The following is a 25,751-nucleotide window of genomic DNA, read 5'->3' on the forward strand; positions in this document are numbered from 1 at the left end:
TTTTGCAGGTTTACAGATTTGACGTCGATTTCACGAAACTGCCCTATTGGAGAAGATGTGAAGAAGCCGGTCAGGTGATCGGTGCAGAAAGCCGGGGATTTATTGAGTCCTATACAGTAGAGATCGGCTCGCCCAACCCGGATGTGGGGCTCAGTGATAAATATTGAATTTTTTTTTGCCTCGTAGGCGGCGCGGAGGTAGTTCAGTACCTCAATCGGAGGACAGCTCCACTGTCACTCGATGAGGGTTGTTCCCAGGCACTTGGGTTACGTGGGCGTCTGCGGTTTACTGGGATAAGGGCGAGGTTTGATCACGTTGTGAGCGTGGTAGGAATTAGGTGTGTGCACTTTTTTTTGTTGTTTCCTGGGTGATCCTGGCTCCGTGTCTAATCTTAACTCGGTTCAGCAGCAATAACGATGGCGGAGTGCGGGCAGAAGGCGCTGTCACTCCTTGAAGCGGCCCGCTCTCGCTACGAAAGCTTGCAGATTTCCGATGATGTTTTCGGGGAATCTGGGGACGACAGCAGCGAAAACCCCTTCTACAGCACTTCGGGCGACTCCAGCTCCGACAACTACACCTCGGAGAGCAACGGGGATGGGCAGAGGACAGGCGAGATCGCTGGCAGTCACTCCGGAGGTCTGCCCGGCTCCGCGTCGAGCGCCCAAGCAGAGGAAGAAGGCTGGAGCGATGCTCTCCGAGACATCACCGTGCCTCTGTACAAGGATACGTGTGGTAAAAAGCTTTCTGTCTGTGCTTTTATTCTGTTAACACTGCTTATGTCACAGTATTCGCAGAATATATAATAACATTTAAACATAGCGTGCATAATAAAAACGGATAAGGTGCCAGTTGAAACTGTCTAGATCGAGTGATCTGAGTTTTGTCTGCAGTGCTATCGCGCTTGGAATAAATGATTTTAAGTCATTTATTACATCCATTTCACAAATTACTGCATTTTGAAGGAGCCAGTAGTTTACACGTATGAAAAAGGATGGGTTTTGCATTGCTTTCCTAAAATAACCAGTATTGCCAGTATGAAAATGTACACTGTACCCTTATCGTCTATTTATCAGTGCCCTTGGATGCAAACTGAATTTTGCATGGCAATTCTTGATAGTCCTGGCATGTTTGAAGTCCTACTCTTGGAATGTACTCAGTAGCTGGACCAATTGGTAACTGCATCCTAACTGTTATACTGTGAGCTAACAAAGTTACTGCAGGCCGATTGTAGCTGCAAGGCAAAATGGATTTTAATGTGCTGCCAGCGAATCAATTTGTAGCATATGTGCTGTAACACAGAGGCAGCATGCAATGATAAAGGTGGGGTTTAAGACCAGATTCTGAGTTTTGCTAATCAGTGAGCCTTTCTTTAAGTTCCGGAGATGCAGAACCTTCTCAGTCCAACTACTGGAGCACATTAGTACATGCAGATACAAGACAAAGCAAGAAGATGGAGTCTGGGGGTGGCAGAAACGCCATTCATCCTTAATTGGGTTAGTGTCTAGGGGAATGGGGGTGTAACAGTTGATTAAGCAGCACTAAAATAGCATACAAAAATGTATGATATGGAATACATATAATATAAAACAGGCATGTTCCACAAATTCAGCAACAGCTGTTTTCTTTAAGTATGCTGATGCTCATTGAAAAAAACAACAGGCTGTTTTTCTGTGAATTGCTCAATGAGCACACAGTATATGTGACAAGTGCAGCTCTCCCGGCCCTGGGCTCCCTGCTGCGTCAGTCCTGCGCTGCCTAGATTTCAGAGGAGAGTAAGTTCTGTAACTTGCTCAGTGTACCCTGCCCTGTTACACTTGCATAGCATCATTTATGCTGCAAATGATGAGCAGCTACATTTATTGATTGAATATTACTGTTCCTTGGGATAACAAAATTGCTCAAATCATGCATTTGTGTAAAAACTCAAAGTGTCTGGTATTTGGCATGAGTGCTGACTTACACTTTCCAAAATCTGTTCATTGAGAATCTGCACAAATGTCCATTGAAAAACATGTTATTTTAATCAATGCCAGACCAGCAGGAGAGGAGACCATGCCCTGCTTGAGTAATGAAGATCACCTGGTCGCTACTGGCATGAATGAAGGGGCCTGTCTGTGGGAGGGGCTGCCTGTAACATTACATGTTCTACTTCAGCCATCCTCATATTTGTACAGAGAAACCAGGAAACAAGCAAGAAAGACCACATTGTGGGTCACTACACTAGCTCAGGTTCTTCCCATTCTCGTCTGATTCATCTATCAGTTTTAATCTGAGCTGGCTACCACTTGACAATTTCGAGTAAAATAATCCAGACATCAGCAAAATGGATGACTGTAGTTAGTTAGTTCCTTACACTTATATAGCGCTTTTCTGGACACTCCACTCAAAGCGCTTTACAGGTAGTGGGGATCCCCTCCAGCAGCACCAGTGTGCAGCCCCACCTGGATGATGCGACGGCAGCCATAGTGCGCCAGTCCGCTCCCCACACACCAGCTCTCAGTGGGGAGGAGAGCAGAGTGATGAAGCCAGTTCAGAGATGGGGATTATTAGGAGGCCATGATTGGTAAAGGCCAGGGGGAAATTTGGCCAGGACACATGTGTAGCACTTCTCTTTTCGAGAAACACCCTGTGATTTTTAATGATCACGGAGACTCAGAACCTCAATTTTATGTCTCATCCAAAGCATGGCACCTTTTTACAGTATAGTGTCCCCATCACTATACTGGGGCATTAGGACCCAAATAGACCGCAGGGTGAGCGCCCCCTACTGGCCCCTCTAATGCTTCTTCCAGCAGCAGCCTTAGTTTTTCCCAGGAGGTCTCCCATCCAGGTACTGACCAGGTTCACACCTGCTGAGCTTCAAAGGGGTGCCTGTTGTGAATTACAGGGTGATATGGCTGCTGGCCATAGATCACGATGCAGGTCAATTGTCAGGATGCTTAGAGGCCAACTTTCCTTATGGTGGTAAGATAGCCAGACAGAAACCGTTGCAGTCTAAAAAAAACTTTGCTGCCTGTCCCCATTTTAGACTACTAAAATATATTCTCCTGACAGACGAATCAAAAGTTGGATTTTTTGGCCCCTATGAGAAACTTGCCTTGTCAGCTTTGGCGGGTCCATGAATTCGATGTCGTATCAGCAAGTTCTAGAGAAAAATGTTCAGCCATTCATTCATCAGCTGAAGCTGAGGTGGAAGTCGTCTTTGCAGAAGATTAGGGATACTAAACATACAAAGATATTTACAGCATACAAAGATATCTACAGTGAGGAGATGACACCAAGAATTTGACAAAAGCCTTAAATATCTAACCCGGGTTTTGAAGTATTCACAAACATATTTAAAGATTCTGTGAAATACTATACCTGGTTAAATATTTACGGATTTCAGGAAAACTCTGGTCTTCTGTTGCTACTGTAGTAGGTGTTCTTTACAATTGTTAATCCTTTTAAAGATACTTAACCAAAAAAAAATTTTTTTTACTGTGATAGGATGTGTCTGCTTTTGCAGGAAGATATAGGATGGATGTCTCTACGTTTTGGGTGTTGGTTGTTAGTTGAACTATCAAATATGTTTTTTAAAGGATTTCAGTTAACCTAACACAAAATAAATTGGTATTTGTTCTCTATACAGTACATCCAGTGCTCCCTACATCATCTTGAATGAAGAAAGTTGTGGATTTTGTGTTGAGATTGAGAAGGGAAGGTGGTGCTGATGACTTGAAGATCTCTTCAGTTTTGGTTTTTAGTTTAAGCATGTCTGTGTACGACACACTTTTAGATCTGGAACTAGCTGGGCTGTTTCTCAGCAAGCTCTTAGTGGTGCAGCTGGAATCTTGTTCCTAAACATATCAACTTCAGGTATCTGAATGTTAACATTTTCAAACAGTCTGTAGATGAAACATGTGTAAAATGCACAGTCATGTGGATCTTATGTAGAGTCTGCACTTTCCAATATGATCACTTCTGTTGCATAAGAGTAATATGTGGTGACCTTGCATATGGGCCTGTAGTAAAGACCTGAAACAAACCAGGGACAGGTTCACTAGTACAGACTCTCTGCACCTTCATAAGACAATATCATGAAAAAGACCAAAATGTCACGTCTTTTATTGCTGGGTCAGTTCTTTGTAGTTTGTTAAAAAGGGTCAAGTGCAGTACTTTCTTGAATGCATATCTTAATTGGAAAAAATACACATCTCATAAAAAATACTGAATTACACTGAATTCAAATAAAGACTTGGTTTGTAAGCAAACATATTTGAAAATAAAGAATTGCCTGAAATCAGTATGAGACATAGATATAGTGAGTTTTAGAATGGACATGAACCAATAAACCCAAATCATATACACAATTAGTCCTAGTCTGCTATGTCAAAAGCAGTTCCTGTTGTTTGCTTTTCTGTTGTGCACATGCTGTGGCTGTGAAAGTCTTGGGGAAGTTATGCAGTCAGTGAGGTTCTTTCACCTTAGATTGTGTTTCCAGGAGGCAGCATTCATTGATGCCATTAATCTGCAGCTCGTGATGTCCATTCTCACTTTCCAGCGCCACACTTACTAAATATTAAATGACATAATAGCCAAACCAGACACATTCATTGACCCAAGCCATGAATGATGACTTATGACATTATTTGAATGGTTACAAGAAAGAGGGCCATTTGATCCACCTTGTTCATTTAGTAGCTCGTAGTTCATCTCATCCAACTGCTTCTTGAAATAACATCAGGGAAGTTGTTTCCACAGTAGCCATGTATTTTAGGTCAGCACAGATCTGATACCCACTGTGGAGCTTAAACTCATTGTCACATCCGCTGCTAATAGGAAACCCCCACTCAAACAGTCTCACCCCAATCAAACGCCAGCTGGAGGAAATCCCCTCAAACGTCGCTGATCTAACCCTTCTTCCAATCAGAGCGCCTCACTTGCTAACACAGCCTCCACTTCCAAACCTCCCGAAGCCTTGTCCGTTTCACTGAACATCGCTCGGGATTGTTAGCTTCTCTGGAACTTCTTGCCTCGCGTGGATAAACCTTTGGATCTTGCTTTCGGATTTTCGAACCCAGAACTCACCTTCGAGCTTGACCTCGTCTAGCGCTTTGGATTTGTCTGCCTTTCTCCTTTTGGGTAACCTTTGGTATCGAACCCGGAATTCGCCCCCGGCTACGTCTCTGCCTGACATTTTGGGATCACGTGAAATCTCTCCCGAATCGGCTCCCCAGCTCCGCACAGGGTTCTTCCTTCGAACAGCAACGCACCGTGTTACACTCATGACTCCAAAGTTAAGAGTCTCTTGCTGTATTGACTGATATTCTGCCTGACATAGCAATGTCAAATTACTTCTACATGAGGTATTACCATGGTTAATGGATTCCTGGGATGACAAGACTCTCAAGTGCAAAGCCATGGTGCCCCGTCTCCCTGATTGCCTGGAGTGTGTGTGAAGTGATGGCACAATAGTGTGATTAATCCAATGGGACTTTGCTTAAAGGCTGCTGTTGAAGATGCAGGATACTGTTAGTGTTAAGACCTTGTGCTGTTCCTCTTTCGGAGAGAAATCAGAAGAAAATATAAGAGTAGAGTTTTTAACAGACATGCTACATCTCAATATTTTTCAGCTGTCAAAAGAAATGCATTTGTAGTTTTGTCACTTTTTTTTGCTCAGCGGGGACTATTGGCATGTACTGACTAGAAGAGATCAATGCACATTTGACATTGTACAACTGTGCAAGTGTAAGCTCTGAAGCTCGGTTGCAAGTGAATATTCTTTGTCAACTTAAAATCTGTCCTAGAGCATCTGCAGCTCCTGAACTATCAGCCCGTCTGTCCTACAGTGCCTGACCTTCAATCACCAAACACTGTTGAGCCCAGAGTGTAGAGGCAGGGGGAGGAGAGTTTTTAATTGCGCTGACAGTCCTTTGAGGAGAGCACAGTGTCTTCATTTGGACCAGAAACCACACAGTCCCGCTGTTTCTGCTTCAGTGTTGCCGTCACTGAAAATCGCACAAGGCATTACAAGAGTACTTCTCAGGCTGTCTTCTAACACCCAAGCAATTTAAAGACCTTTCAAGACCAGAGGAACTTAAAAAAATATTTTCTTAGATCTAGATTTCAGTGCTTCAAGGTAGGTACATTTTTCAAGGCATGCTAGCTCAGTGCAGTTCTAAAAACGTGCATTGGTTCTTGTTTTCAGCAGTTTGCAAATCTCTGTTGAGATGGATCAAATGGAATGAAATCAAATTTCAGCGACTAATAGAGAAAGTCTCTATGTAAGTCTGTTTCTGCTTGACCTTAAGGGTTGGGCAGGACAATTCTATACTATATACCAACCCTGTTCAAGAACCTGACAATCTTACATCACTGTGTTAGGGTGGCACTACATGTGGATGTAGCTACAGTCTGCTTTAGGCCCTGCAGATTTGGAGCTGCATGGGCAATATGAGCCATCTGCCAGAGGAGTTTGGCATGGACCACACAGCTTTGCCAGATGGTATTTTAAGCTATGTTTTTTTCCAACTCTTTGAATACTTGTGTATGAGTTGCACATCACGATTTCCAATGTCCTGTGCATAGAGTCACCTGCTCTGCTCTAGTGCTCCCAGTTCATCACCTGACCTCAGCAGGGGCTAGAGACTAAGCATACACATACACTCAGGGAAAAGTCCAGTGCAGATATTCCACTCCCAGTTTTTGACAACACTAGAGCCTCTTCACTCCAGGCCTCATAGTGTTCAACTCAGCTGATCGTTTCATTCCATATCTGTGACAGAACAAAACACATTGCAGAACATACATTTGACTGTCAAGCCACCTCAAGGGAAAAGGGGTGGAAATGGTGTAGACTGTAGTCAGCAATGAAGAAAGGAAAGCTGTTGCCTCTCAGAATGAGACCTGAAAATGTGTACTTTAAGAAAAAAATAGTATGTTGCCAAACTAAAGTATTTCTTAACTGTTGTTTTCAAAGTGAGCTGTGTAAGACCATGCTGCATTTCAGAAAGTGGAGTTGTTTTTTTAATATTTTACTTTTATTTTTTCAAATGTAATAATGTTTACTTTTATAACTCCTTTCAAGAATACCGTTGTGAGAAAAAGTTTGTGAACCCTTTGGAATCATCTGTATTCCTGCATTAATTGTTCCTACATTGTGATCTGATCTTCATCTTGACTTCATCGAGTCAATAACAGATTAATAATTATTAATAGTTTGAAGTGAAAGGATGCTAAAACAGGGGATATGTGTTCAGGCATTTTGGATTTGGTTAAAAAAACAAAGTCCTGCTGAGTTCTAAATGTGCAACTTGTTAAAAACATGCTTGGACACACTAGCAAGCTCTGTATTAAAACAGTCTGGACGTCTGGAAGAGTCAAAAGCAGGCATTTGCTTTTCTGCATCAGACTGGGAGAGCAGTGTACAGATATGTGTAATGTCCCAAAGATGAAAAGATATGAGCTTCCGGTGTGAGGTTTGGGTCAGAAATGACCTCAGGAGTCCTCATTTGAGGACATTGGACTGATTTCATCAGTAGCCCAAACGGTTTTTGGAGTTGATAAGGAGAGCTGATCCACATAACAATCTTTTCAGAGTTCAGATGTAAAATGTATTGTTGTCTCGCTTAGAATTGTACATACAAAAGTATAGCTTGTGAGGGCTTGAAGGGGAATGGGAGAAAGGAACCTTTAGTGATTCTGAACTGTATCTTTTTGTCTTCTTTCACTGGGTGAGAATTTTGGCCAGGATTACAAATTTCTGATTGGCTGGATGCTTTCAGTCTTGTCAAACTTGTATAATGTGCCCAGTGGTTGTTAAAGTAAAACTGAAAAGTGCTTTGTTTGGAAGAAGCTTTTCATTAATGCTAATTCCTTGCCTGAACTACAACTAACATGATTTCTTAGGAAACTGAATTTTAGCGGTCAAATTACAAGAAGAACAAACAGTAACTATCCCCTCTGGTCACAGCAATCCATCCTTTCTTGCGTTATACTGTATGTGCAGCAGCTGTTAATAATATTAGAGACAAAACAGGCGCTTTGCATATTAATTTCTTGCTTCTCATGATTCTCATTTAGAGTAAGTAGTGCTGTGTGTTGGAGGGATAACAGCGCTTTTACAAGCACAGCTGATGTGCGTAATCATCTCCCCGTGTTTTAATTGTAGTCCCTCAAGAGCCTTTCTGTAAAAGTTCTGCTTCGGTTGAGGCATCACGACTCTCTACCCAGCTAATCACTTCAAAGACAGCCAGCAACCCAGAGTAGCCCACCGCCCTGCAGATGCGAAGAAGGTCTCTGTCATTCAAGCTAATGAGCTGAGGCCTGCGAGGCAGATCCTGGCTGTATCGGCCAACCACCATGTTAACACCTGTCATCACATGTCGTCTCGTGTATAATTCCAGGAAGCCAGTGTCAATACTGAACCTCCTTTGTTTTACTCCAAGAGCTGGCAGGAGCCTGGTGAACTGGTTTCTGACAGGCTGGGACCAAGGATAAGCTCGACACAAGCTGAGTGTGACAAGATATAAAGAATGTAACTCCAACCAGTTACATAGGCAGTAGGTATTTGATCTCATCCAGCTGTTTCTTGGCTTGTGCAGCACATCTGGGCGGCTCAATAGGATCAACATGCTCTGAACTTCACTGAGTCACTGCTTAGTCAACCTTGCTTTTGCAGTCACAGGGATTCTCCAGCAAAAACAGAGAACAAAATCTATTAAAAATTATGACAGTGTTCAGATGATTACTGTGCTATGGTACTATAGTTCAAGAGGCTTTTCAAATATACTCATTTTAAGCAGCTTTGTCAAATATGAGTTGTTATACGGCCTTTATTGAGTTTATTTATACTAAAAACAATGTAAAACTAATTCTGTCACAGATAACATACAGTAGGTAAAAACAGTTACGGGAGTATAAGCAATACCTTGACATTTTAGGGTCATGTTTTCATCAAAGAACCACTTAGTGTCACGTATTTTGAAAGCTGTTTGGATGAAGTGGTGTGGGTCTAATTGAGGGAAATTCATACAAATTCAAGAATCTGTACAAGTGGATGTGGACAGTGGGTGAATCTGGTTATTCAGAATCTGACGTGGGAAGTTTATTTTAGTCAAACTTTGGTTGACAAACAAATCGAAAAATACATCGGTACCCCTTTACACCTTGTTTAATCATCCATCAATAGTGCCATAGCTGGGAGCTGAACCTTTTGCATAGGAGACAAGAACAATACAACAATCCTCAATACTGCTGCCTACAGGAGCTGTCTCTTAGATCTGCTGTTAAGCAAGGAGAGTATTTTTTTGGCTCTTATGCTTTTGTGGATGCTGTTGTACTGAATAGCTGCTTGCTCTCTGCAGCTCTGGGGAATTTCCAGTGACCTTAGTCTAGCCCACATGTCAAACAAATACACCAGGAAACACATCTTAAACTCCCGTATGAACAAACACGTTCTGGCAAATAGTTACTCTAATCTACATAAAATGATCCATCATTCCAAAACCCCTTTTTCAATATGGCTTACAGGAATGGTTCTATTTTTTATTTAAAAATAAAATATTTAACAAATAAATACATATTTGAACAAATCATACAATATATTTAAGTGATGAGAATGGAATTGTTCCATATCTTTAGAAATTAGTGAATTAATGGTGACCTACGGTAAGTTCCTGCACCAATACACATTTGTGCTCTCCAGAACAAGGGTTGGAGATCTTTGATACAGAGGAAGTGTCCTGTAAGAGCAAATATCTAATGCAATCCATCTATAATGGCACTACAGCGAGGAGCTCATCACAAGCTGTGGAGAAGGAAAGACACTGTGTGGCATCTGTTGAGCACTGTGAACTGGAATCAAGTGCAGGCAAATCAGTGCAAGTCAGCGATTGTCAGCTCCCAATTTAAGCAATGGAGGAAGTAATGCAGAAGCGGGCCAATTCCCAAGAGCCCTGTTTACCTAGAATGAGTTCAGAGAATTGTGTGAAAGTCACTACGAAATACTAGAGCTGACTGGTTCTCGGAAGAGAGAGCACTGCAGTGAAGCCGAGATTTAATTATTAAATGTGTGTGGCTGGTACAAAGGATGTCATTTTATATTAAACAGCTCTGATGAGTTACATCACGATGAGAATAGTTTGGCAGTTTTGCATTTTTAAAAATGATTCCCTTGACATTAGTCTACTTGAGATATGAGTTATTCTTTTTACATGCTTAGTTCTATTTACAGATCAATGTTAGTTCATTTACAGAGGATGATGGATCATTATGTCTTCTTTAATCACAAACCCCGTAATCCAACAGTAATGTCATTACTTGCGCAATACTTTCAACTACTGTATAATTCTGTAAAGCACTGTGTGGCAAACTGTTTTGAAAGACTAGAGCAAATAAAGATTTGATTGATAGGTTGTTTATCTGACTTGGGTAATGTCTTTGCCTTATGTATTTATCATAAAGAATGTCTCTTTGGTGATATATTAGAAAGGAATATCACCTCTAATTAAATAATTACATTTCTAAATACATTTGCCTTACTAAGTACATCGTAGCAGTGGCTTTGTTAACCCTATAATCATCCACTGAAAGTAAATGTGAAAGTATAACATAATGCTACAGCTTGCAGTCTTTTTCTCATCCAGGATAAAGTGAATTTGAAATATGGAAAAGACTTCTTTTGAAAACCTAATAAGAAGCTTTTCACCCGCTTAGGCCTCTCCCAGTCTCAGTATTATGTAGACAGTGAGCTATCTCGTTAAATAAACAGCTCTCCATCTCTACTCACAGGAGTGCTATCATGGGAAAGTAAAGCTGCCCTGTTGAACTCAAATGAAAGTGTATGCTTTTAGCAGACAGAAGGCTAGGAGACAATTGCAGTCACCTGTGCTCTCTCACACCCTGCATTCACTCACAAATCAGCAGCTAGAGACCACAGCTTGCACATAGTTTCAAAATATTTTGGGGAAAAATAAGGTCTAGTTGGATTTGCATGCATTATCAGCAGTCATAAAATGAATAAACAATGAAAACGTTAATGGTTAATGCACATCAAACTAAGAAAGTCCTTTGAGCAATCACAATGGCTTGGTTGTCCCACACTGTTGTCTTTTTCATCCTTTCATGATAGTAAACCCAGCCCACGCCAAGCTCTCAGTGAGGTAACCCTTAGCTTTCCTTTGCACAGCAAAGAAAGTTGGATCTGTTTCAGGTTTCAGGATTACCAGGTCTTGCACAAATTGTACCGATGATGCAGGAAACTACAGATCACATCACTTTCGATAACCGCTTATCCAATTCAAGATCACGGTGACCTGGAGCCTAACCCAGGAAGCACTGGGCACCAGGCAGAATACACCCTGGATGGGACACCAGTCCATCACAGGGCCCACACGGCCGCAAATACAGCCAGTCACACCAGGGTCAGCGTTTATTACAGAAGACAGTTAACTGACCAATATGTCTTCGGACTGTGGGAGGAAATGAAGCACCTCGCAGAAACTCACAAGAACACAGAGAGAACATACAAACTACATGTAGATAGTACCCCAAGAACATTACCGATGGCAGCAGCTCTGCTGTGAGGCAGCAATGCTAACCACAGCACACTCATGCCACCAGGGAAAACTACACATTTAATGCAATTATCTTGCAAGTCCGAAATCTCATTATCTCATTTCGGGTTGTAAAATGTGGAAAAGATCCAACGTCTGTGTAACGGGAGACATCTTCATGAAAGATGAGTGTAGGTTTTGCTTCCACAAGAGAAGGGTCTAACTTTATTTTCTATTTTAGGCCCCACGCAAAAGATGCCAGTGACGGCAAGCGCCATGGACTTCTTCCAGCTCTTTGTCCCTGATAACGCCATACAGAACATGGTCACCCAAACCAACATGTACGCCAAGAAGTACCAGGAGCGATTCGGGAGCGACGAAGGGTGGTGTAACGTGACGCTCTCGGAGATGAAAGCCTTCCTGGGATACGTCACCTCCACCAGCATCCACCGCTGCGAGTCCGTGCTCAGCATCTGGAGTAGCGGCTTCTTCAGCAACAAGAGCATCGCGCTGATCATGACCCAGGCTCGCTTTGAGAAGATCCTCAAGTACTTCCACATCGTGGCCTTCCGCTCCAGCCAGGCCAGCCAGGGCCTCTACAAGATCCAGCCCTTCCTGGACTCCCTAAAGCAGTCATTTGAATGTGCGTTTAGACCATCTCAGACCCAGGTACGTTGTCAAGTTGATCCTTCTGCTGTTAGGGGACCATTCCAGCGCCCACCTCTCCCAAGAGATACTCTCCCCTCTTTGCTTACAATCCCACGTATAGTTTCGGTCACTCTAAGGAAAGTTTCTGAAACGTGACCCAGCACAGTTTGTTCCCAACATAGCAGTTTCATTAAAACAGCATACATTCAAGTACTGGTGCCGTCAAGTGATGTGAATTTAATGTGCGAAGAGAAAACGCAGATTTTCCTTCCTCTCTTTTCCTGATGTTTGTGAAAAGGCTGGGTGTTTCAGATAGGGACTTGTTTGGTGTTGTCAATGGAAACGTCACAATTTGTGGGCATTTCGTAATGCTTCTCAACAAGCACTGGCACATCCTTCAGGTAAAGATAAAGAAATCGTAAGGAGGGTCAGATTCAGGTGGCTAACAAGCAGGAGAGCCTGGATGAAAAGAACAGAGGCAGCAAGCTCTGAGAATCTACCAGTGTGCCCTTCAAGACTAGATGATAGACTGAACAACTTCTGCCCTGTAATCAAATGACTGTCCTTATTTCTGCTACCAGCTGCCCTGTGGAGGCTGGTAGCTCCCAACACACCCCATCCTGTCCCACCTTTGAGGAGCATGATCAGCGGTGTGCCACAGGGGGATTAAAATTTTCATTAAATAAAGAACTGGAAGAGTAAAATACTGCAAAACAGAATGTTGTGCAAGGAAATTATCAAGGTTCCGTATCTCTGCCCATATGCATCACTATGTTGTTTTTGTTCATTGATCCTCCCCCACAACTTCTCCCTCTGCTCGTGTTAAACAAGCTCACGCAGACTTTGATGCACATGGTTCTCATCCACAGGACAGCTCATTAGCTGGGGAATGATCAAAGCTCCAGCTGCAGGGGGTCAGGGGTGTGCCTGCACCTGCACAGTAGTTGGTTTGCTAATGTGACCCAAAAGAAGGATTTCCTGTTTTTTAAATCTATTAACAAAAGCCATAAACATCTCAGCTTGGTTGCTGAGGAATTTTGACAGAATCTTTAAATAAGAAGTGAACTGTATTTATTGTAAGAAATCCAGAATTCCAAATGAAGCGTCTCTTGCCTCATTAAAATTTCTCCCAGTAAGTCTGCCCCGGCGTCGTTTGACCTCATATCCTTGCGTGCTTGTCTGCAAGCGCGGACGTCTTTTGAGCAACACTTGCTTATCAGGGTTGGCTGCTTTGGCTGTCCTAGGATATGGGACTCAGTGGTCCTCAAAGCCCTGCTTGAATCGACAGGAGCAAACTTGAGCGTTGAGGTTCCGAGTCAGGACTAAGGTTTATTTAAAGTGATGGAGTTTTTATGATGCATTACACTACGGACACAAATAAAAGCCTGAGGGAAAATTGACCGAATCCATTAGCTGTCAAATAAGCATTTAAAGGGGATCTTTAATTCTATAAATTGGAATTTGCAAAAGTCATGCCCAGGCTGAAATATAAATTATACAGTGACTTGCAAATTTATTTTAAAACAACCACCTGCTTCTAAATATTTGTGCTGGTTATCTCCAAAAAAACAGATGGAAAATAGTTCAGCAGAAGCACAACCGTTTGTTCGTTTGTCTTGCTTACTCATCTGGGAAGAAGATGATTGGACAGCATATCCAGTTCCATGGAGACAGTAACTCTAAGCACATTCCCAAGAAAAGCTGAGCTATATCTCAGTTCTAAAAAAACAGTGCAAATCAGTGCAAGACACTGTTATAAAATTGAATGCCACAACAATTATTAAATCCTATGTATTATCACTTCAGGATTTGTGTGTAGGCTTACTGTGTAAATAATGATTTCCTCAATTTAAAAGGACTGGCAATTTTCTGTATGTGAGCACCAGTTATCGAGAGCATCTTGATAGAAATGAGAGAACTTGAGAGAAATTTGAGTCAACAAAATTTCTTTTTACAAAACAAATCAATAGAGTTTGGTGCAAATCAAAACAAAGCACTATTTGTTGAAATTCTTTACTATTGTAATTGCTTATTTTTTCTGGAATCACACAGCATAATTTACTGTTGTGGGTATAAAGCCAAACTGTTTTTATTAAAACAAGGATAGTTTTTCCCTCCTAAAATGAATGTGTATACAACAAGGATTTTTCAAGTTTCGCAATCTCTCCCTCATAAAGCACTGTTCTTCTAGAATGATTGCAGAGCCCTTCAAGTCCCCTGCAAGGTCACAAGCCGAATTGTGTTTCCCTGCCTCTGTGGAAGTACCCCACTGAGCTGCTGGCTGGTAGCTGAGACGCAGCCTGTCACACAGAAAGAGAATTCAGAAAGACAAAACGAATCCAAGCTGGTGCCTTTAAGAAACTCAAAGCCACAGTTATTATTAGCAGCACCTGCAAGTAATCAGACATTTCTGACTGGAGGATAAAAATATTCCAGCCTTTTATATGTAAGTCAAGCGTTCAGCAGAAGCCTAGTGAAACAATAGTTTAATAAATGAAGTTAATGGCTCTTGCCTGGTTTTACAATAGTATGGTATTATGGTTTTAGTCATGTTTTACTGTATGTCCATTCTTTGACCACAGTTTCACTACAGTTTACCAACTTTACTGTGTTTTAACCATGTCATATACAGTAGCACACTTCCTTCAAGTTACAGAAATAATTCTGGCTCGTATTCTGACACTGCGAGTAAGGATTGATGGTTTATTGCTGTTTCTGTATAGTTATGAACTATCAAAATATATACAGTATTTCACTTTAATCTCAGTGATGCAAGGATCTAAAAGCTAACTCCCTATCTAAAATCACCAGTTGTGGTAACAAATTGAGAATACAGACTACAGAGTTGAATTATCAGTGTCTGACCTATTTCTGAAGCTCAGTACCAAGTATTTTCTGCAGGTCAGGCCAGTTGTTGGATTGTTACAAGGCATATTTCCTTGACTTTCATCCAGTGACGAAAAACGTTTGTGACGCTTTCTTTGCTGGGGAATAATTCTTCCCAATGAATTTTCACTGCTGGGAATGGGAAGTGGTCCGATGTGCGACGTGTTTCAGTCTCCTGGGTTTGGCCGGTTGAAGGGAGCAGCCCGAAGGCTTGTCTGCCGCAGGGGCTCTGAAAGCGTGTCGCTCTTCCCCCCAGGTGCTGCACGAGCCCCTGATCGACGAGGACCCCGTCTTCATCACCACCTGCACGGAGAGGGAGCTCCGGAAGAGGAGGAAGAGGAAGTTCAGCCTGTGGGTGCGGCAGTGCACGGCAACGGGCTTCATCTGCCAGGTGAGGTTCTGTTAGAGGAGACCCCCGGCCCCCCTGGACCGGGACTCTCGCCCTCAGGGAGGTTTCTGTCTGCTGCTTCTGTGAATCGCCTGCATCGTTATCCTGCAGCGCTTGCAAGTTTGGAAAATGTGCCTACAGATAAAAGTGTATAATTATTATTATTGTTGTTATTAAGAACAAGAGAGTTTTTATGGATGAGGGAGCCATTCTGTCCATCTAGGCAGTTGGGTAATTAGCAGCTAATTGATCCAGAAGTTCAAGCAGGGAGCTGCGTCAGCATGCGCAGGCTGTGAAGGAACAAGTAAAGGTTTAATCCGTGCTGAAGAGAGAAAAAAGGAAACAACGTTTCGGCTGTGGAGCTGTTTTGTCGCAAAAAGGCTTCCTTTCTTCTCTTTTCGTGCACGGATTAATCCTTTACTTGTAAGGAATCCTCCATGAAAGGGTATAGAGATCCTGTGCAGGCGCCGGAGTTGGTAGATGACAAGGCAGGCGAACAGTCCAATACGTAAGGCGAGTTCGTGGTCCGAAGGAAAAAGGTGATTCAGAATCCAGGAGGTACGATTGAAGCAAACAAGCCGAAGCAAGAGGCGAGGTCGTAGTCAAGAGGAGTAAGGTGGGTTGAAATCCGGGAAGTACACTGGTGGCAAACAATCCGAGACGAGAGGCGAGGTCCACAGTCCAAAGGCTAAAGGGCAGTCCAGAATCCAGAAGAGTGCGAGGTACAGAATAAACGCCAGGGAGAGCTCTCAAGGAGTAGGCTCAATACCGAGCAGCGGGAAGCGGGTTAGGATGGTTAAAATAGCGCTGCTTGCCGCACGGTAGAGCGTGTGCTGATGGATTAACACGTGCAGCGGTGCTTGTTATTATTAACCCGCTGCTGGTACTGGTTGGTTCTTTTGTGAGATGATCTCCGCTGGCTGGTGGTTGTGACATTACTTGTTCCTTTGCAGCTAATCGATCCAGTCGTTTCTTGAAGGGAGCCAAGCTATCGGCTTCCACAACATGGCTGGGCAGCTTGCTCCACGCTCTTGTGATCTCCTGTGTAAAGACGTGCCAGCAGCGTCTCATCTTTTGCATCATTATCCAGCATTTTTAATTCTGTGTCTCCTCGGGCCTCATGTAGAGGGTCATTGCTCTGCTCTGTCTCCTCACACCTGGGTCTGCTAACAGTAAAATCCAGCCTTCACCTGGTCACCTGGTCACCCACGATCTGGAAACCATTCCTAAACTCAGCACAAAGGGTGGTCTTCTGTTAATCATAACACAGGTAGTGGTTACACAGCTTTTTTTAATTTAAAACAATAACGCTTCATGCCTGTATAATGATTTTTCCCATGTTATCAGTATTTGTTTCTTGTTGGCGTCCATGTAACTGTTATTTAGCCATAACCACTGTTTCTTAATGTGAAATACCTACTGATTCAGATGCAGTGTGTCAATTAATCAAAGTGTAAGTAAGGTATTACACCATGTAAACATCTAAGGTTCAATGCAGGTTTTGTATAGCACTTGTTTATTGAAATGTATAAGTTCTTTTACTAGTTATATAAATGTACGAGAGGACTCAGATGCATTAAGCTAAAATCGGTCAGTAAATAATCAAAAATAATCAGAGAACAGAAAAATAAGAGAGTGGGGCTAAGACAGTACTGCAGCCAGACGCAATTACCTCATTACCATGAAAAGTGGGTGTGTTTCATTATTGCCGTTGTTACAAGGAACATATGAATATTGTAGACTGATTGTCTACAGTTTAGCTAGAAATTGGTTCAAAACCAGCAAAACCTGAAAATGTTCTTTCTGAGTCAACATATCTCTGCTACAGTAAGGAACAAAAGACATAGGCAGTGCACTTCATTTAGGTCTCCCTCTATGGTGAGTCAGCTGTGTGCATTCAGCATTCAGCAGCTCAAGTGAGTAGCACTGAAGGGAAGACAGCTCCCCTCTGAGAACTGAACCAGTTGGTCATGAGTATGCATTTCTATCAGCTGTGAAGTCTGAAAGAGTAACAGGCAGGATTATGACAGCTAGGTTTTTTTGGGGGGGAGGGGTTGTTAATCAGAATTGATTATTGAATGCATGCTTAAAAATCAATATCGTGGGTAACTGCTGTTCTGAAGAACCTGTAACAACAGTACTGCGCAGATTAGGACAGTTACATAACTGGGAAAAGGTACATCTGAAATTTGTATACATTTTTTCAGAAAACGCTGAAGCAGGAAAGCTGAAGCCTTATTCATATCATATGCTGCATTAGGCACCATGACTGAGTGCTGCCATAGCTGTGGAACAGCAGGTAGTATAAAGCTGTGTGTGTGAGGTTATGGACACAGTGTTCCTGGAACTGCAGTAAAGAAACAGCTTGTCCACACTACAGGAAAAGTTGCAATGCAGTGCCCAAAATGTTGATATATTCCAGCCGTCAAGACCCAGTAATATTGAATATATGTAGTATTGTGAAGTAAATAGAAAACAACTAAATATCTATGTTGATAAAACAGCAACAATTGTGAAGTAGAACAGACTTCGAAAGACTGCGAAAAGACAAATTCCTAATGCAAGAAATTGTAAAGGGTTAATAAAGTGATGTTAACAATTCAAAATGCAGCAGCAAAGCTCTTTTTAGTACCAGAAGCTTAATGAGACTGCTCACACAACCTCCTGGTTCTAGTACAGTGTATTGGGTTTTAATTTGATGTAAAAAGCTACTAGAAGAAACAAGGGTCAAGAACATAGGGAGTTTATTATCTGAGCTTAAATTCAAATGAGTGCTCAAATTCAAAGCAGTTCAGTTAACTAGTGCCTGCAATCATTTACATTTGTGTACAGCAGAATTGCACCTCTGTCTAACTGGCAGCCACATCTAGGAAGAGAAACCACCCAGGCACTTAACATAATTGCACTTTTCTCTTCCCAGTGACTGATACGCTGGAATGACTATTACTCCTAGTAAAGTGCAGTACAGTGGTTCAACACATAGCCCTCCCACAGCGTATTGCAAACTGGTAATTAATGAGAGTTTGATGGAACAATACCAAGTGTAGCTGAGACAAATCATTGTGTTATTGTGTCTTGTGTTTACAGGGTGTATAATGGATTTACTTAACCAGTTTCACAAAATGGGTGTGACTTTATTGTCCTGCATGAAGTGTTGCAATGCCTGTGAGCAGATTGCCCTTAAAGGGGAACTCACTGGGATTCAATTCAATTCAATTCAACTTTATTGTCATTAAACTTACACAGGTGCATAGTATAATGAAAAGTGTTTCTCATTAGTCACTCAGGTGCAGTATATAAATAGGACAGAAGATGAGACAATAGACAGTTACACAATAGCAATAACAGTAACAACATGTAATAACATAACATAAATAACATCTAATCGAAAACTGTGCAAAATTCCGCAAACAGAGAAAATTTAACAGGACAAAAACAGTGCAAGGTAATTCTTGGAACAGTGCAAAAAAAAAAAAAGGATAGTATGGTTAAAAGTAGTATGGTTAATTAATAAAAATTAAATATTATTATGCCTGTTACAATTTTACTGGGCTATCGAGGGGACAGTACAATTTTGGCTTACATGTGTGTGTGGTGGTGTAGGAGTACAGTGGTTGTGGGTACAGGAGGATGTTAGGAGAGATCATAATAAGGTGGAAGGGAGTGGGGGCGTCACCAACTTGACAGCTCTGGGGAAGAAGCTATTTTGGAGTCTAGTTGTGTGTGACTGGAGTGACCGGAACCTTCTGCCAGATGGTAGGGGAACAAACAAGTTATGACCAGGGTGAGTGGGGTCAGACATAATTTTGGTGGCTTTTTTCAGACTCCTGGTGTTGTATATTTCCTGGATGGAGGGTAAGGCCCTGCCGATGATGTGTTGGGCAGTTTTGACCACCCGCTGTAGTGCCTTACGGTCGGATGCGGTGCAGTTGCCGTACCAGACTGTGATGCAGCTGGTCAGTATGCTCTCCACCGTACATCTGTAGAAATTGGTGAGGATCAGTGGGTGTAGGTGTATTTTCTTCAGCCTTCTCAGGAAGTACAGCCGCTGTTGTGCCTTCTTGATGAGACTGGAGGTGTTCAGTGTCCATGTAAGGTCCTTAGAGATGTGAACGCCTAGGAATTTGAAGTTATTCACCATCTCCACTGCAGACCCTTCTATGTAGATGGGGGAGTGAACTTTTCCTTGTCTTCTGAAGTCAACAATCAGCTCATTGGTTTTGCTGATGTTGAGACATAGGTTGTTGGTTCGGCACCAGTCTGCGAGTTGTTTTATCTCCTCCCTGTAGGCAGTCTCGTCGTTGTCAGTGATCAAGCCCACGACTGTGGTATCGTCAGCATACTTGGTGATGGTGTTTGTGCTGAACTTAGCAGTACAGTCGTGGGTGAACAGGGAGTAAAGCAGTGGGCTGAGCACACAGCCTTGAGGGGCACCGGTGTTAAGGGTGAGTGTGTTGGAGATGAGGTTGCCAATCCTGACAGTCTGGGGTCTGCTGGTGAGGAAGTCTAGGATCCAGCTGCAGAGGGTTGTATCTAAACCTAGAGCCCTGAGTTTGGTAGAAAGTTTTATGGGTATGATGGTGTTAAATGCTGAAAGCTCTATAGAAAAACAGACACAGACCCTAAACAAACACCCACTGTTATTGGCATAAAATACATCAAAGGCACTGTACACATTTCCACAACTGCTGTGAGCCACAACTCATCAGCTGCTCAGCTGCTCCTGTGTTCTTGTGTGCCTTTGTGTTACGGAGTGAGCCACTGTCTAGGGAGTGGCTCTGTGCATGCTCGGAGCCTGGGAGTGACGGGATTGAGTCCCGGCAGGGGTAGGGAGGGCCGAGCTCGTCACATTGGCACATTAGGGAGTTTCCAGGTGCAGTCGTCTGCAGGAGCATTAAAGCCTCACTGGCGGCACAGCTTCAGCAGGAGCCATCTCTCCCTGTGTGAAGCCACTTCTCTATTGTTGTCTGCAGGAGCCGGAGGGCCTGAGGTGGGAGGGACACAGTGGCCCCACTGTGCCGTCTACCTTTAGCTGTCCTGCCCCCAAATTCCTTTCTTAATTAAACTCAGAACAAGCTCTTTACGTGCAATGCGTGGTTAATTGTTAAAGGGGAACTGCAGTCCCAATTTCTCAGACCAGTTATTAAATTTGCGGTAAACAAAATAAACTCATTGACGGTATAGAAAAATTTGACGGATTCCGAATGAAGCTCAAAATCTTGAACTTTGTGAAAGTCGCACGTTGTTGCAAACCCCTAGTCTTGTCACGGGACAGTTCCCACGATTTGTGAGGTGAAGCGGCCCTTCCTGCTCACTAGTCACTGTAATGACTCATGCAATGTACGAGCGAATAAGTACAGGCTGTGCAGCAGATATTTCACCACAGAAAGTCCCCAATGTGATCTGCAGAGTTAACAAATGGAAGTGAGTTCCATTTATCAGCAAAAACATATCAAAGTCGAGAGAAATGTTTCTATTGGACTAAAAGACCTGTATTCACAAGCCTGCTTGAAATGCACTCATCAATGCTGGTTCTTTCTAACCCCGAAATATAAAAATAGCGTTGCAGTTCTCCTTTAAGAACATAAGAAAGGTTACAACTGAGAGGAGGGTATTTAGCCCAGTCTCATTTGGCACGTTCAGTATGGAGAGAATGATGTCTATTATTCTGCCTTCCCATCTGTAATGTAGACAAGCATCCTTGACAAAGGACAAATCTCCGATGACAGTTTCTTGTTGTTCTGTATTAATTCAGTTTGTGTTTTGTGTCTCCTGATTAGTTTAACAAGCATGTCTTCAGGCAGGATGTCTTTGTCTTGTGAATAGCAGCAGTAGTGCACAGAGTGGCATGACGGGGGGGCGTGCCCAGTGTGGAGGCGGAGCCCTGGTAGAAGGGCGGAGCCTCGCCTTTGTAGTCCCAGCTGTCCCGGCCTCTAGATGAGCCCCGGCTGGGCGGGTACTATAGAGGCACACTGGACACCCCCCAATAGGACGAGGAGGGACACCCCCGGAAGGGGGGAGTTTGACACTGACAGTCCCGGAAGGGATTGCACCCATGCAAGGTTTTCTTCTCGTTCCGACTGTCCCATCATGCACTTTCACCGGGGCAGGCACACACACACTTTTTCACGCACAAAGTTCCTATTTTTTTTTGCCTTATGCGTCCTGCTCACCAGACTGGACCCCGCTAAATAGGTTCAGTCCAGTCCCGTCACCTCTTTGCTAGCGGCTCTTTTTTCCCAGGCTAGACCCCTTTAAATAGGGTAAGCCCAGCCTGGAGGTCACGAGGCACAGCGGTACACTTTCTTTTTGCCTTTTTGTTTATTTTTTCACTCTTTTTGTGTTATTTTTGGTCCTTGCTAACCTGCTAACCTCACACTGGGGTGTTGACATCTTACCAGTGCTCGCCTCTCCCACTGCACCCTGTCACAACAGTGATAATCGATCTGGTTTAAGAGCTGTTGCCAGCACAGTGTCTAGGCTGGCCTGGTCACCAGGTTATCTGTATACTGAAGAAGGCTCCACGGCCGAAACGTTGTGTTCTCTTTCTTCTTTTTTTTCAGCATGGAATAAACCTATTACTTGTTACTTTGCTATCTGTATCTTAGTTTGGAAACAAACAATTAAATGTTTTTATTTATGGCTTTCGAGGTAAAAAAATACGCTGCCCAGCTAATGACATTATACAATTTGAGTTCAAATCCAGCAAATTGTAAATAATGGCAAAAAAGCACAGTTGCTTAATTCCACTATGACATGAAGAAAAATATGTCAATATTCAAAACAGATTAAGAAGCTAAATGACATTATCATTAATGTAATGGCAATGCTGGCACAGAACAAACTCTGTTCTTTTTATAGATATCTACAGTATTACCTCATGCATCTCAATGCGTTCATTTGCCGCATCAGAGCCAGTCTGAGCTAGTAATACCATCTGTAAAAAAATCCTATTTTTGTTCTGTGCGTTACCTTCTGCTCAGGAGGACTATATCAGCTCTGGTATTCACAATATGAACATGTTTTAACCAATTTCTCTTTCCAGCCTGAGGCCTTGCCTCTTTTGCCTTGTACACTGTAGTGCAGTGGTCTTTACTGCACTACAGAGATGAAAGTACAGTAAGGTGCATCTTCTAATGAAGGGCCACTCTTCCAAAGATGTACAATATATCAGAGTTCAGTTTATTTGTCATATGCACAGGGGCAGTGAAATGCTTGTTTGTTTGTACGCTCCAATACGATGACATTAAGGAAACACAAAGACATGAAGGAAACAGCAACTTAAACAGAACAACGAAATGAAATAACTGAACTTGAATAAAACACATGCAGTGTGCAAAAAATATCAGTATGAGTCAGTGGTAGAGGTAGAGTTCAATAATCTGACATCTTTCAGGAAGACCCTGTCTCTCGGTCGGCAGGATCGTGGCCTTATGCTCCTGTAACACTTACCAGAGGGCAGGGGAGAGAAATGTGAGAAACCAGAATGATTTCTCCTTCCTGAGAGTGTGAATTGTGAAAAGGTCCACAATAGAGGGGAGCTGTACTCCCATAATGGACTGGACCGACCTGATCACAACCTATAAATCCTTTCAGTCAGAGATCGAGCTGATGTTAAACTACACTGTAATAGACTTCCATTGTGCACATCTGGAATGCAGTAAGAATACTGTTTCGCCTCATTTGTAGCTGCAGTTACATGTGCTGGTACCATGTTAAGCTGTGAGTATTAAAGGTTCCCAGAAACTTGAATCAGCTAACTATCTCTACAGCGACTTCATTGATGTGAAGAGGGGTGTGATGCCTATTTTGCTTTCTGAAATAAACAACCAGCTCTTTGGTTTTGCTGACATTGAGATTAATGTCAGGACACCACTCCACCAGGTTCCTGACCTTCTTACTGGCAGTCTCGGCTGTGTACTTATTCTTCATCTCCCCCTCTGCTTCCAGATCTATGTGCACCTGAAGGAGAGCTCAGGCCCCGACGGGCTGGACACGTTGAAAAACAAACCGCAGCTGCACAGCCTGGTGGCCAAACAGCTGTGCAAGAACCTGGCTGGAAAGAACTCCATCATCTTCACCGGGCCCAGCATCACCAGCCTCGGCCTGTTCGAGGAGTTTGAGAAACAAGGTCAGGAGCACTGCGCCCTCGTGCTTTGCCACTTGTAGTTCTGCACGTACCGGTTGGGATGCCCTTTAAAAAGGGTTTTACGTCCAGGCAGCATTGGTTCCACTCTTGTCTTGTCTCCAGTAAACTTTGCAAAATGTACAAGCTGGCTTGGATCAAAACTTTGACCTACTCTGCACTTTCAAGTCCCAAACCTGTCTCTTGGTGACTGTGTTCTGTTCACCCTTACTTAATGGCCAGAAAATCAGGTCACGCTTTTTCACATAGGAAAACGTGGGATGAGTTCAGTGAATGTCTCCGCATGGCTTCCAGAGAAAGCGAGGAAAGTGAAGGGAACTGATGGTAAAGTAGCAGGCAACATGAGACAGGATGCAAACGAGTTGTGAGCCCACGAGGCGTGTGCAAGAATTTTCAGCTTTGCACTGAAGGGCTTTGTTAATTGGTGAAAAGCCATGCTTTCTATCCATTAAAAAAAAGAAACCCCATTTGTTCCAAAACTAAGCATACGAATGGAGGTGTGATGTATCATCTAATGCTTTCCTCCTCGGCTGTCATCAGTCACTGCAGCATCTGCTCCTCCTCGGACCCACAGCTCATCAGGTAATGAGTGGGAGTCAGTGCCTGCCTGTGCTGTGTGCCGAGCCACCTCTTTCTTCAGGCTAATATTGGATCCAGATTCCCTTTTCCAAGATAGCAGGTTTGAAGTCTCTCCTCTGGCTCAGTGGGAGATCCTGCACACATTAGGTATCAATGCCAAAGGGCAGATTATTGATTGGAGAGGAGATGGTTTCAGAATTCATAAGATGACTGAAACCATTTTATATCAAAGCATTTTTTAAAAAACCTTAGAATCTCCAGCTATTTTCTCCAACAAACCCGACTTTGTCTCTAGATAGAGAGATGCTTAGACTGAGGTGGATGTTCACAGAACCTTATTTCCTTATTTTTTATACTGTAATTGTAATTGTGATTTTGTTTATTCCTTCTACAGACGTTGTGAGCCTCCCATTTGAGGTATATTGATTTAACCACTTCTACTTACATTTTTAAACTGTGACACAGTACTGAAGAGAAAAAGACTTCTTGAGAGGCTTGAAAGGATGTGTTTGGTATTGAAGCCCACTGTCAAACAGTGCGCTTCAAAAATGAATTGATCAAGGTTGATTAGCTCTGTTTGTGGAAGTGAGAGTTTATATCGGTCACTCTGGCAATTTTTAAGATTTGAATGTGCACCATTCAATACTACATCTGGAATTTTTGCTAGATTTAATTTTTGTGGGGGGGCAGTGAGTTATGTTGTCTGCTGTAGGTACCAACACACGATGAGGTGGACTAACACCCTTCTCTTCTTCAATGGAGTCTACATTGGCCTGAACATGTTTTGTTAACAGAATGAGAAAGTGTGAGGCTGTTTTACTGGGCATGATTGCTAAGGTGTCGTCTGCTGGCTCTTCCAAGAATAGAAGTGAGATGAAAACAAGAGATGATGAGCTCCTTCTATCCCCAGACATCTACTGCTGCGGCCTCCTGAGCTCCAGGAAGAGCGACTGCACTGGGCTCCCCCAGTCCATGCTGGTGAACCCTGAGGTGCCCCAGCGGCGAGGGCAGTACAGGACCAAAATGAAAGGCAACATGTCCCTCATCTGCTGGTACAACAAGGGTCATTTCCGTTTCCTCACCAACGCCTACTCGCCTAGCAAACAAGGTGACTTCCCCTGTCCGGTGGTGATAACTGAGGAGGGACATGTTTCCAAATAAGCAGCAGGTTCTGTGAAGCGCCAAGCCATTAGGGTGTTGTTCGTGAGCAGCTAGAATCCCAGGGTCAATGTTGTTGTTTTTTTTCAGCATGCTGTGTTCAGGGCAAATTTGGTATTTCAAGCTCTTGTTCCTAAATCTGCTTCATATGTTCACACCCCAGCAGTTTCACAAGAAGCAGACGCTATATCTGACCTGTGCCAGTCTAATGACAAAGCTCTCAGGCTTCCTCAGCTGCTCCAACGGGCAAGAGGTGCAGCCCGAGCCCTGTGGAACACATGGGACATCAGCCTAGATGTAGATGGGCTCCAGTAGTCCCAAACCCCATGTGCCTTCATCTGTAGATACAGTATGATTTATCTCCTGTTACCGCGATCCCTCACTGCAAAACCAAAACCCACCTACTGTT

The 25,751-nt window shown here is 43.1% G+C and overlaps 1 protein-coding gene across 1 annotated transcript in view; it reads left to right on the top strand.

The window, feature by feature from the left end:
* Positions 1-119: 119 nt before the first annotated feature.
* The window catches only part of pgbd5 (piggyBac transposable element derived 5), a 35,209-nt gene continuing 9,577 nt past the window's right edge, over positions 120-25,751 (top strand). The window contains exons 1-5 of the mRNA XM_088933917.1: positions 120-732; positions 11,779-12,206; positions 15,328-15,462; positions 23,410-23,590; positions 25,095-25,292. Of these exons, the coding sequence (XP_088790043.1) occupies positions 417-732; positions 11,779-12,206; positions 15,328-15,462; positions 23,410-23,590; positions 25,095-25,292 (1,258 nt within the window). The 5' untranslated portion in view covers positions 120-416. The remainder of the gene's footprint in view (positions 733-11,778; positions 12,207-15,327; positions 15,463-23,409; positions 23,591-25,094; positions 25,293-25,751) is intronic.

The sequence above is a fragment of the Atractosteus spatula genome, chromosome 15 (genome assembly GCF_055471065.1).
Source record: "Atractosteus spatula isolate fAtrSpa1 chromosome 15, fAtrSpa1.hap1, whole genome shotgun sequence".
Taxonomy (NCBI): domain Eukaryota; kingdom Metazoa; phylum Chordata; class Actinopteri; order Semionotiformes; family Lepisosteidae; genus Atractosteus; species Atractosteus spatula.